The sequence below is a fragment of the Euleptes europaea genome, chromosome 1 (genome assembly GCF_029931775.1).
Source record: "Euleptes europaea isolate rEulEur1 chromosome 1, rEulEur1.hap1, whole genome shotgun sequence".
NCBI classification, from domain to species: Eukaryota; Metazoa; Chordata; class Lepidosauria; order Squamata; family Sphaerodactylidae; genus Euleptes; species Euleptes europaea.
In genome coordinates, this window is record NC_079312.1 from 79,878,920 (window position 1) to 79,892,313 (window position 13,394).

Here is a 13,394-nt window from a genome sequence, read left to right on the forward strand (position 1 = left end):
GTGGCAGGTTCTCCGGGAGTTCCCTTTTTTACAGGCAGCCTCCCTCACTTCCCCACGCCGGGGTGGGTGGGTTCTGAGGCCTGTCAGCGTGAGTCCTCCCCAAAGCCCGAGAGTCCCGGGAATGAGAGCCATGCCTGCCGCCCCACGGAAGTCCCTTCCCCCTGGCCCACCAAGGCCGCGAGGAAGGCCTGGCCCCCTCAGAGCCCCAGCCATGGGGAGGAATCCCCAGACTCCTCCGGAGACTCAGACCCAGAGGGAAGGGAGGAGGGGGAGATCTCCAATGAGGAAGAGATCCAAACCCCCACTGAGCATCACTCCAGGCTCTTTGCCGGAGAGGACTTCCAACACCTCCTCTCCAAGGCCATCATGGCTCTGGACCTAACGGACAACGAGCCATCTGAAGAGGGCAAGACCCACGCTCGCCTCAGGGCCCCCCAAGATCTTTTCCCCAGGTCCCAACCACCCACCAAGTCTGTTCCATTCCCCGAATTCTTCGAGGACATAGTCAAGCGAGAATGGGAAAAGCCAACCTCGCATAAGCAGTTGCCCAGGAACGTGAGGGCCCTATACAACCTAGCTCCCCATGCCATGGACATGCTCAAACCTCCACTGGTGGATGCACCAGTGGGAGCCCTTCACTCCTCGGGGCTCTTATCCGAGGATGGCATGGGCTCACTGAAGGATCCCCTAGACAGGCGGGTTGACCAAACCGCCAAGAAGGCGCACGAGACCCTCACCATGGCCATACAAACCTCCGCCACTGCATCCCTCATCGCCAGAGCAGCCATAGTTTGGGCTAGGAAGCTGGCAACCATCATCCCTCCCGATAACAGGCAAGCCACGGAGGGCATGAACAGGGTACAGAGGGCAATCACCTTCCTGGCAGACGCCACCTTAGACTCTCTGACCCTCAGCACCAGGGCAGCGGCAGCCAATCCGGTCACCAGGCGGGCGCTGTGGATACGCCCATGGGCTGCGGATTTTTCCTCCAAGGCCATGCTTCTGGGCTACCCCTGCCAGGGAGGTTGTCTCTTTGGGGAAAGGCTGGACCAGATCCTCGTCAAGACAAAGGATAAAAAGAAAGCGCTGCCACACAACTTCAGGAAGGACAACAGAGGTTGACCCTCCTCTTCTTACCCCTCCTTTCGGTCTTTTCATTCCCTGCTACGCCCAAGACCCGAGGGGGGGCGCCCAGCGTGGTTAAGCAACCGGGGTGCAGCAAGAGGGGGCAGCAGGCCCAGCAAAGGTTTCCAGGCCTACAGAGACGACAGGCCGGGTCACTTCAACAAACCAAAACGACAGTGACTCAGGGCCCGCCCCAGTGAGGGGAAGGCTGAGCCTCTTCAGCCACCAGTGGGCTCAGGCCCTCCCTGACCGCTGGGTGGAGCAGATAATCCGCAAGGGTTATCTGATCAAATTCCGACTTCTCCTTCCCGGCTGGTTCATTCAGTCACTGAGGTCCTCCAACGTCGACAAGCACACGAGAACCTGTGCGGCCATCAATCATCTGCTACACATCGAGGCCATCGAAACCGTACCGATACCAGAGAGATCCTCAGGAATCTATTCTATCTTCTTCACCGTCCCCAAAAGGAACGGAAACTGGCGAGCCATTCTGGATTTAAAACCCGTAACAGATTCAGCTGAGCAAAATGCTTCCGGATGGAAAACCTCCGCTCCATCGTGGAGGCACTCCGGCCAGACGACTTCATGTCCTCCATAGATCTGACGGAAGCATACCTATACATCCCCATTTGCGACGACCATCGCCACTTCCTACGCTTCAATTACATGGACCGCAACTTCCAATTCAAGGCTCTCCCCTTCGGTCTCTCCTCCGCCCCCAGGGTGTTCACCAAGGTACTGGTCACCCTGGTAGCCCTGCTCTGGAAGGCGGGAATACACGTCTACCCTTATCTAGACGACCTGCTCATCGCCGCTCCATCAAAGCATCGGGCCATCCAGCATTCGCAGAGAGTTGTGCAGACTCTAGAAAACCACGGCTTTCTCATCAACTTCAACAAGAGTCACATGTCCCCAACTCGGCGTCTACAACATCTGGGGGTAGTCATAGATACCACCTGCAGCACCCTTTTCCTCCCGAAGGACAAGGCCGACAAGATACCTTCCTTGACCCGTGGGGCTTTCACCTCGAGAACAACCGGCCTGTCCTCACTGGCCTGGCTACAGAGTCACATGATAGCATGCATGGACTCTGTCACTTGCGCTCGCTTCCACGCTCGTCCTCTCCAATGGTTCCTCAAGCCATACTAACAACTCATCCTGAAGAAGAGGAACGTTCGCCTGACCCTGCCACAAGAGGTAAAGCAAAACCTCCGCTGGTGGCTGAACCCTACCAACCTACAGAAGGGTCATTAGTATTGGCACCAGACAACTATACAGCTCTTTATTGATGCCAGCCTAGAGGGCTGGGGCGCCATGGTGAACCAACAGATGGCACAGGGCACCTGGACGGAGAAGGAGCGAACCCCGCCCCCTGGCCACAGGGCCTACTCTACGCCTTTCCTCCGCTTCCAATCATCCCAAAAGCTCTGCGGATACCAGTATCCAAGGACTTGTTACGACAGGGGCCGATTCTGCATCCGGATCCAGATTGGCTTTGCTTGACCGTCTGGGTATTGAGAGGCACAGGCTCCTCAGTCTAGGCTACACTCCTGATGTGGTCAACACTATGCTGGCAGCCAGGCGACCTTCCACCCAGCGCATCTACAACTACGCATGGAAAGCGTTTGTTCGTTGGTGTAGATGTAAGGGATTCGACCCACTGGAACCTTCCACGGCCGCTCTACTGGCCTTCCTGCAGGAGGGGGTGCAACAGGGATTGCGACCCGCCACTCTATGTAAACAACTTGCAGCCATCACCACTGTAGTCCCCTGCCTGGGAGACTACATCACCTCCAGGCACCCGCACGTTATCACCTTCCTGAGAGGCCTTTCACTGCTTTCGCTTCCAGTCGTCCATAGATTTCCAACCTGGCGACTACACGTGGTACTCATGGCACTCACCCGGTCGCCCTTTGAGCCTCTTGCCGAAGCACCCTTGAAGGCCCTCCTCATGAAAACTCTTTTCCTCATGGCCGTAACTTCAGCCCGCTGGGTCTCTGAGCTCGCCGCCCTGTCCTCCCGGCCAGGTCTCTGTGTGTTTCATAAGGACAAGGTGGTCCTAAGGCCAGTCCCCACCTTTATCCCAAAAGTCAACATGGTCTTCCACAGACAGCAGGAAATTCACCTTCCCTCCTTCGTGCCACGCCCCAACATCCACGGGAAAAAGAATGGCACACCCTCGACCTGCGGCGAGTCCTACACATATACATCAATCGCACCGCACCATTCCGGCAGACCGACACACTGTTCATCTCGGTGGCCGCTCCCAACAAGGGTAGACCGCTTTCCAAACCTGCCCTCAGCGTAAGTGCATTGAAAAAGCATACAGGCTCAGCGATCGACCTATTCCGCCTGGCATCACTGCACACTATCCGCAGCACAGCCACCTCGGCAGCTTTCGACAACAGGGCGTCAGTCGAGGAGATCTGCAAAGCAGCCACCTGGTCATCAGTATCGACCTTCATGCGTCACTACCAACTGAACCAGATTTCCTCGGTGGACGCTGCCTTTGGACATCGGGTACTCCAGCACATCCTTTCAGCAGACGACTCCCACCCTTCGACGGATTAGCTCTTGGACATCCCGCCTATCAGCAAGATGCCCTTCACCTCAGGGAGAACGGGACCTTGGTTACTTACCGAGAAGGTTCCTTCTCCTCTGAGGTACGAAGGGCATCTTGGCCCCACCCTGGGGCAGAGTCTGGAGCACTATATTCCTTGTCCTTTATTGGTCATAGTTGGGGAGAGAGCTGGCCTCCTTCCACTCACACACCTTTGACGCTACCTGTTCAACAAGTTGCACGTAGAATACGTGAATACAAAAAAAAAGTTTGTGTTTGATAGCTGACCCAAGTTCAGTGTACCCCAGTTTATTCCTCATTAAAGTTACAACACCCAAGCGCCTGAAATTTGGCCCTGTGTTGTCCTTCATTACTTACCCTTACAGATTCCTGTCCAGCTCTGGAAGTCTCAAGTGGAGACAAAGGGGCGTTTTCGGTCAGGGGACAGGAAGTGAGGTCAATTTTTTGTACTTCCTGCCTATCTATGAGCACAAGAACGGAAACACCCGTCTATCAGCAAGAGGCCCTTCGTACCTCAGAGGAGAAGGAACCTTCTCGGTAAGTAATCAAGGTCCCATTTTTGGCCCATCCACCACGTTGGGTTGTGTTCAGTCCACAGTTCTTAAAAAAAAGAAAAGAAAAGAAAACCCCTTTGAGATCCTTCAGTGTGCAGCTGTCCAGCAGTGTTCACTTAGTGTGATGTTTTATTTTATAATAAAATCAAGTGTTTAACAAGTTGTTTGTGTTTTATTGCTTAACAGGGCTTGCTCTCAGTTCTTTTCTGCAATGTAATGTGCAGTGTTAGCTGGGAAAGAGGGGATAGATGGTGGTCTGTCAAGAATGTGGTGAGGACTGATGTTGATAGGCACACAACAATCTGCAACCATGCTTGGGGTACTTACATTTTTAACTCATATTTTTGTTGACAATTGAAGGCTAATAAGGAGCAGAGATAAAAGATGGCCACTCTAATCCAGTGTAGAATCATAGAGTTGGAAGGGATCCCAGGGTCATCTAGTCAAACCCCCTGCACAATGCAGGAAATTCACAGCTACCACACCCAGTGACCCCTACTCCATGCCCAGTAGATGGCAAAAAACCTCCAGGATCCCTAGCCAATCTGACCTGGAGGAAAATTGCTTCCTAACTTCAAAGTGGGCATGTAAGAAAGTGCCATGAGAGCCAAGAACTGATGCAACCCTTCCTGCCCTCCCTCTCATGATCTGCCTAAGTTCACAGAATCAGCATTGCAGTCAGATGGCCATCTAGCCTCTGCTTAAAAACCTCCAAAGGAGAGCCCACCACCTCCCGAGGAAGCCTGTTCCACTGAGGAACCACTCTGTTAGAAAGTTCTTCCTAATGTTTAGCCGAAAACTCTCTTGTTTTCATTTCAACCCATTGGTTCTGGTCCGACCTTCTGGGGCCACAGAAAACAACTCCTCCACACCATCCTCTATACAACAGCTCTTCAAGTACTTGAAGATGGTTATCATATCACCTCTCAGTCATCTCACCAGTGTAATGCGTGGTTGTTTTTTATAACGTCTGTATGCTCACTAAATTTTAGGCAGGAAGGTTCTATAGATATTGCAGCTGGAAAAAAATGCAGTACAGCACACATTATATGTATTCATTAAGCATATTAATGTAGGTCTCCCAGCATCGACACAGTGCTCCAAGTGTCAGAATCTGGCTTTGGTTATCTTGGTACATGTTAAGGAGATGATAAGGCTGCAGAGTTTAAATTGATTAGGCAACAGCAGCAGATTAAAGGCACTAACAGCAGCTTTTATTAACTTGTTCTATGTTGATTGAATATGAATGGGTAATTCACTGATGTTATTCAGTTGGGGGAAAGGTCTCCTAATCTGAGATCTGGCAGTCATTTATGTTGTGTGAGGGGAGCCAAGGCTCTCTGCCCTCCACCCTATGTTCAAGAGATGGGGAACAGACCAGCTGCTACAGTAAGATAAATTTGGGGTGCTGTAAAAGTGAATCCAACCAGAATCATTCTGATAATAGCCAGGTGGCTTGCCTTGCCGATTAGTATGACAGGTTCATGTAGTGCTGGGGAGTTGTCTAGTATTTCAGGCCAACTGAGCATTAAGTTCTACTATTCATTGTTTGTTATACTGGCTGGCTCAGTGGTTTTGGGCTGGAGTGGCTCTTTATTATTTTCAAACTGTTGTCTTCCTAGGCAGGTTTCTTGGGGGTTGGGCTTGACATGGCAGCTTTTTTCCCCCCTTGTGGCAAGTTTTGTGTTCTTATTCTGTGAAATGTTGCCAGTGCATGGCACTGCGGTTTATAGCATTCTGGGGCTAACTCAGGCCATTTATTCATGGAAGGTTTTGCATTGGATTTGTCACTCTATAGATGCACATTTTCCCCATCTGAATTCTCAAAACTCTGCATGGCGGCTTATTGTTGAGTTTTGAGAATATGGATGGGGAAAAAGTGCATCTAAAGAGTGGCAAATCTAATGCAAAACCTTCCATGAATAAATGGCCCTAGAGAAAAGAGAAAGATATGGAAACACCTTGACTGGTGTGGAGAGAGGATGAAAGCACTGCTGCCAAAGGTGTAGTTCCTTTTTAGGTGGTCTTTTTGCCTAATTCAGGGGGCCCCAACCTCTCTGAGCTTGAGGGCACTTTGGAGTTCTGATACAGGGTGGTGGGCACAATCATGAAATAAGTGCTGCAGGAGATGAGGCCAGCCACAAAATGGCTGCCAGAGCCTACAGCAGATTGTCAGAGAGTGGGGTTATGCATAACTCTTAATAGTAACTCTTCAACATTTCAGGCAGAATCACTGTTTAACTGGATGCCTTTTAAAATGAACATATTGTTTAAAAATATTTTGTGACATTCACTCAGCTTACCTTCATTCCGTGAAGATCCTTGTGCTGTGGGGGCAGCTGCTGCTGGAGCAACTTTTAAAAACCTTGCACAGCCATGGCCAATCAGAAGCTCTGCTGGGCAAAAAACTCCACCTGGCCCCGCCCACTTTCTAAAAATACTTGGCGAGCACCAGGGAAGGTGTTGGTGGACACCATGGTGACCGCTGGCACATGTTGGGGATCCCTGGCCTAGTTTAACATGTGCTTGCACTCCTAAGCATTGTTTCTTTCTAGCTGAAAATGGCATTTCATCTCCACAGCCTTTTTCTCAAAGCAGGCCTTTATTGCAGCCACGGTGGGGATGACTTCCCTTGTGCTTTTATGTGGGTGCTTTTATGTAGGCAGGCATATCACACGTATGAATTTTTGCCAGCTAACTTTTTTTGTGTGCATATAAATTCAGTCGGGTTCTGCATAATCGTTATGGTATGTGTGAATGCAAGTGAGCTGCCTGCACTGACATGAGTGATGCGGAACACTTTACGATGAACACTGGAGAATATTTCCTAATGCAACCGACCTTATCTTTCTTGGCTACTTTATCTCAGTCGTGATTCAATGTATGAAATTTTTGTTCCTTGGTCTACTGTCGCACCATCTGAATCTTTATGATGGGCAGCGATTACTTTGCTGCTCTCGCCAAGGAGTTGGGGGTTGCAGAGAAATAGGATGGTTTCCCTGTGTTATCCGAAGTCTGCTTGTGGATTGTTCCGTGGGATTGCAACAGGTCTCAGTCATACCTTAGGAAACAATTATCTCCCTTTTCTCTGAAGAGATTTGAAACCACTTAGCCAATGGTAAATGCAGCTTCAGTGCCCAGAGCATCTTGGTAGAGGAAGCTGCATAACTGCTATGGTAGCTTGGCCTTGCCCCTGCCCACCCTTTCAAAGGCCTGGATTCTTTGGATAAACATCACAGCATTGTTAATTCCAGGGTCTTGTCAGGAAGCCCTCTGGGAGCGGGAGCATTGTACTCTGATCAGAAGAGAGTCATCTACTTGATCTGTTTGGGTCATTTGCCAGCTGTGTGTGCTTAATAGAACATGCCCTTGTTTCTCTAACGGTGATGATCTTGGTGCTGTTGATGAGGTGGGGCAGGAGAGTACAGAGCCACAACTGAGGAGCTGATCCCTTGGGGATAGTGTCTTGCACATTATTTCAGTATATATCATGGTCTGTCAATGCCCTTGTGCTCAGCTCTTTCCTGCCTTCTGTTCCAGTCCGACTGTGAGCGGTGGCTTCTGAGAACACTTCCAGCTACTTACACAGGCACAGTTAGGTGGCAGCAGTAAGCTGTGCACATAAGCACCCCGACTCCTGGCTGCCATATATTTGTACAACTGTGCCATAGTGAGCTACAGATCACTGGAAGAAGAGTGATTATCAGGGGAATATACATGATGGAGGAGAATAATAAATGAATAGGGGCAAGGGCCTAAAGGAGAATGAGAAGAGCAAAAAGTCAGAGCGGTTGGAGAAATATGTATGAGAAGGTTTTGTGTGCATGGTAGGAGAAGATGCGATTTAGAATTTGAATATTGCTGAGTCCATGAAGCGTTTCTTTCATATTTGCTGCTGTGCTATGGGCTGCCTATGTGGTGGCCCTTGATGGTGCATATTTAGGGTGACTGGTCCAAAGGCAATTGTCATGAACTGAAACTGCTGGATAATTCACTGTTGATGCTCTAAGTTCATTGGCTCATCACTTCCTATAGATCCCAAAGAACTGGAGTGCTGTCGAGTTTGGAGCCTGAGGTCCAGCATCTCCCTTTATCTTGACAACATCCCCAATGCGACCATGGGATCTGGCAGTGAATAGGCGCCCTCCTTCTGTCCCCTTTGACCAGCGACGTTTCTCAGGGGGAACTTGTGGCAGCCCAGCACACTTCAGGAGAAGGTACAGCACATTACTCTTTGCCAACCATTCAAGGTTTCTTGAGTCAAACACTGGGAAATCCTGAGGCCCCCTATACCTGCTTCGTATAAAATGCTATAACCCCTGCTGCAGACATTACCACTTAACACATTGACTGTTGCTAAATGACTAGTGGTCGTGAAGGTTATATAATATGGGCTAGTGTTTCTAGTATCTGAAGGGCTGTATGTGTAGTAGTAAAAACAAATATGCTACCCATATTAATATGGGAAAGCAAAGTAGATCTCCAGTGTAGTGCTTCTTTCTGCTCCAAAGGTAGCAGCCATCCATAACACAAGCCCATTGTTGCTGAGCACAGGATTCCTTCATTTGCCCCCTAAGAATTGAGCCAGCCAAGCATAGGACTCTACCAACGTCTGGTATGATTTCTGAAGCTTATATCTTAGATGTAGAGATCTCAGTCTGTCTTCCTTCCGGTTCTGAGGCAGAATAGCTTCACGCTACACCAAACCAGAATCATGCCAACAACCACTTGTTTTGTGTGGCATTTGTGTAGAGTGTTGTGACTGGATGCCAGTTGTGCTTGATCAACAGTGGATCCCCTTGTGTTGTGCTGCTGTCCCTGCCATAAAAGTGGGCCTAGGGTAGCTAAGAGCTTGGCACAGATAATCGGCTGGCCCCTGGGGTCACCCCTCTATATTTCTCTCCCCCCAACTGGCTACACAGCCCTCCTTCCCGGCACCACTGGGGCCGACGTGAGCGACCTCTGCAAACCCTGCTAGCCCAGGATGAGAACTACTTGCACCCGGCTTTTTTCCAGCAGCAGCAGCTACAGCCACACGTTCCCGTAGATGAGCACCCGGCGTACGTTCTGGCCAATACGCCACCACGAATGCTTCACCCGGCTGCGCACCCACCCCACCAGCATCCATTCATGGTGGATCTCCACGAGCAGGTGGGTCCTCTTTGTGTGTTGGGCTGGAGTGTGGGGGGGAGATTTAGTTTGCAACCGTAATTTCAGGGGATGAAATCTTGCCCTTCTGGTGCAAAAATACAGGCTGGGGCTTGCCCAAAGTTTAAATAATATTGACTTAGGATCCTGGGCCAGAACAAACATCTATCCCTCCATCTTTATTTTCTCTGTTGAAGAACAGCGATAAAGGCAATGCTGGAAGTGCTCAGTATTGGGAGGAAGAGTGCCTGTACAGCTATGAAGGTGAATCCTTCTTGCGATTTCTTCTCTGTGTGGCACATTCAGACATGCAAGCACATTAATGTGTTAACTGAAAGGTAGTGGTCTGAGCCCACATACGGCTGTATTACAACTGGTGTGTGTGGATCCCTTCCTTTGGAACATGCAAACAGTTAACTGTTCATTTATTTATTAAAACATTTATATCCTGCCTTTCCTCTTAATTCAAGGTGGCTTACAATAATAATCAAAACATTCCCAGATAAAACCAAAGACAAAATAACAAGCCCCAAATCCCTCCTCCTCCCCCCACGTAAAAGATGCCTGCTGTTCAAACCCCCCTCAAATGTCCTGCAAACAGGCAGGCCTTTGCTGTGCCTCCTGAATATCTCCAAGGAGGGGACCCCTCTCACCTCATCAGGGAGCCTATTCCTCTCGGAGCCATGATAGAAAAGGCCCAGATTCTGGTCGATGTCAGACAGGCTACCCTAAGTAGTGGCCGCCTGATGACTGCAGATGGCGCACGGGAACATATGGAAGGAGACAGCCTTCAAGTATGTGGATCCCGGGTTGTGAAGGGCTTTAAAGGTCACAACTAGCACCTTGAATTGAACTCAGAAGCAGACTGGCAACCAATGAAGCTGTTTCAGAAAGGCAAGGTATGTTCCTGGTGGCTAGCCCTGATAACAGTTGAGCTGCCACATTCTGGACCAGTTGTAGCTTCCAAGTTGTCTTCAAGGGCAGCCCCACGTAGTGCATGTCACAGTTATCCAACCACAAGGTTACAGAAGCATGGATCAGCATGGCCAGATCAGGTGAGTCTGGGTAATGAGAAAGCTGGTGAATTAGATGAAACTGCTAGAAAACACTCATGGCCACCATGCTAACCTCCTTTTTAAACAGTAAGGCAGGGCCCATGAGACCCCCCCCCCAAAGCTCTTAACCTGCTCTGAAAATGCCATCTAGGACAAGTGGATTTGGTCCCTCTAGAATATCAGCCTTCCTAACCATCATTACCCTTGTCTTGTCTGGATTCAGCTTCGGCTTGATCTGCCTTAGCTGCTTGACCACAGCCTTAAAGCACCAGTTCAGAACCAAGACTGACACATCTAGAGGTTGAAATATAGAGCTGGGTGTCATCTGCATTTTGGTGACACCCAACCCCAAAGTTCTGGTCAATCTCACTCAGCGACCTCATATATATATCGAAGAGCATGGGCAAGAGAAGTAGAACCCTGTGGCACTCCACAAGAAAAATTCCACCCAATTGATTCTGCACCTCTGGTGGAGACTCTTGGTGTCTGGTCAGAGAGAAAAGAGCAAAACCGCTAAAGGGCTACGCCCTCAGTACTAACACCATATTCAAGCCGGTGGATAAGAATGGAGTGATCAACTTATCAGAGGCTGTTGAGAGGTCCAACAGTATCAACAGGGAAGATAGTCTTCTGTCCAACTTTAAAGTAAGATTGTTCACCAGTGCAATTAAAGCCATCTTGGTACCAAGGCCAAACCTGAAGCTAGATTGAAATGGGTCAATGGCAGATGTGCCATTCAGGAAACCCTGGAGCTGTTCTGCTACCACACGCTCTACCACCTTCCCTAGAAAAGGGAAAGTGGAGACTGGCCTATAATTGGCCACCTCATCCCTAGCCAATAAAGGTTTTTGAGCAGAGGTCTAACAACTGCCTCCTTCAAAGGCCTAGGGAGAGCTCCCATCAATCAGAGAGGAGTTGATAATTTGCACTACTGGCTTCAATAACTTTTCCCAGCAAGATTTTTACAGCCATGATGGGCATGGTTCCAGAGCACAAGTGGTGGCCCTCACGCTTCCAAGGACCCTGTCAGCAACTGTCCATAACAAAAGGACAAACAGGTGTTTCTTACTCCTGAGGTACCAGATCTGCCCTCAACTTGATGTCCATGTTGCAATGCATGAGAGAGATTTAGTCAGCAAAGAACCTTGCAAAAACATTGCAGCTGGGGGGGTGTCAAATTTTCATCACCCGCAGGGTTGGACTTAGATGTTAGTAAGTCACACACCACTTTGAACAGTTGAGCTGGACGAGATACTGCTGACGCAATGATGGCAGAGAAGAAAGTCTATTTCGCTGCCATCACCACCACCTCATAAGTCTATAAATGGGCTTTATGACATGCTCTGATTCATCTCGAGTCTTCTGCCAGTTGTCTTCCAGTCTACTTTGTCGCCAGTTCTCTGGTTTTTTGTTGTTGTAGTTGATATTCCAATGCAAGTTTGTGCAATGAGGCACACATCTGAGCACGCCACTGTTTTCCTCTCCCTCTGTAATCCCCTCCCTCCGAACAGTGTATCTAGGCTTTTAGACAGATGGTATAATGTGCTGCCCATGGCATCCAGTGCAAGGGCTTGCTCCAATGCACAGGTTATTTGAAAGCTTGGCCTTCTTGGGGTCAAAAGATGCCAAGAGAGCAGTTTTCCAAAGAAGGCAGCAAAGGGCCTAGATAGAAACAGAAGAAGAGACTCCCTAAGGGGGTAACATCAAATTATATATGCACGAACCATTTAAAAAATGGTAACTGATGAAATATGATTTAAAATGCAGAAAGATTGAAGAAAGGCAGTCCAAGAATTGTCGAGCCTGCATGGGTAGTCAGCATCTTGATACATTTTGTAAGAGCTTCAGCAAGAGCCAATCTGGATGCAGAGATTCAGCAACTCATCTCTCATAGTAAACAAAAAGTATTGCAGCTTCGCACTGTTGACTGAGCTGAATGATATCTTCATTGGAAGACACCTTTGTGTGATTAAAAGTGTTTTGAGGCCATAGTAGAAAGCTTCCTTCAGTAGTTCTTGTCACCAATGTTCTTGTGTCAGTTTCAGAGACTGAGAAGATTTCCAGAGCCTTAAGAGCCACAGTGGCTTCCACTAGGAACTAACACTCCAGCCGGCTGGCACACTTATAAATGTGAATCTGTATGAGTGTCCTTAGAGCAAGTTTTTTCATTGTGGCTTTTGGAGCTCAAACAACTTCTGATCTCAGAATGTGTCTGTGAACCTCTGAGGAGCCATTTGGCTTATCCAAAACTGGGAAGGTGCAAGACTTCTATTGTCCTTGTGTACTGTATGGATTGCTGAAGCTTGGCATTTTTTGTGCTTCAGGTCTCCTGAAAGGGGTCAGGCCCCTGTGGCCCTTGAACTGACTTCCAGCAGTCTTTATATTGAACCCTCATCCTGTTTTTTTTGCATGCCAGAGAAGGTTGTTATTGCTTTCCTGTGGTCTCTCTAATAGCACTGGTTGATGAAGATCTCTGCAGTCCTGAAACTGAGTACTCCCTTATGTAATGCTGCTTGTTTTATATCCTTGATTGGCACACGGAGCTGTGGACTCAAAGCTAGAAGTGAGGGTTCAGGTAGCTCGGATGTGCTGATGCAAAGAGGTGCGTCTGTGACTCTTGCCATGTGTTTCTCTTTCCTCCAGGTGCACCAGGGAGCCGTCCCTCTGTCCTACACGGTGACCACAGTGACAACACAAGGCTTCCCCATTCACACTGGCCAGCACATCCCAGGTTGTAGTGCGCAGCAGCTCCCAGCATGCTCTGTGATGTTCAGTGGACAGCACTACCCGCTCTGCTGCCTCCCACCCCCCGTGAGTCCAGCGGCGTGGGTATAGTCAAGATTTATGGGGGGGGGGAGAGGGGAGCAGAGGTTAAAGCCCCACTCTCTGATTTGGCATGTTGTTGCCTCACAGCTCTGTTTGAATACGATA

General features: G+C 49.2%; 1 protein-coding gene across 3 annotated transcripts in view; it reads left to right on the forward strand.

Annotated features, from left to right (window-relative positions):
• RNF44 (ring finger protein 44) overlaps nt 1-13,394 on the forward strand; it is a 64,185-nt gene that overhangs the window by 40,689 nt on the left and 10,102 nt on the right. Inside the window, exons 2-4 of one of the 3 annotated variants that reach the window (XM_056854767.1) lie at nt 8,296-8,477; nt 9,183-9,411; nt 13,107-13,274. In XM_056854767.1, the coding sequence (XP_056710745.1) occupies nt 8,371-8,477; nt 9,183-9,411; nt 13,107-13,274 (504 nt within the window). In that variant the 5' untranslated portion in view covers nt 8,296-8,370. Of the gene's footprint in view, nt 1-8,295; nt 8,478-9,182; nt 9,412-13,106; nt 13,275-13,394 lie in introns of those variants that run through there. The other 2 variants (XM_056854783.1, XM_056854775.1) reach the window with 2 other exon arrangements.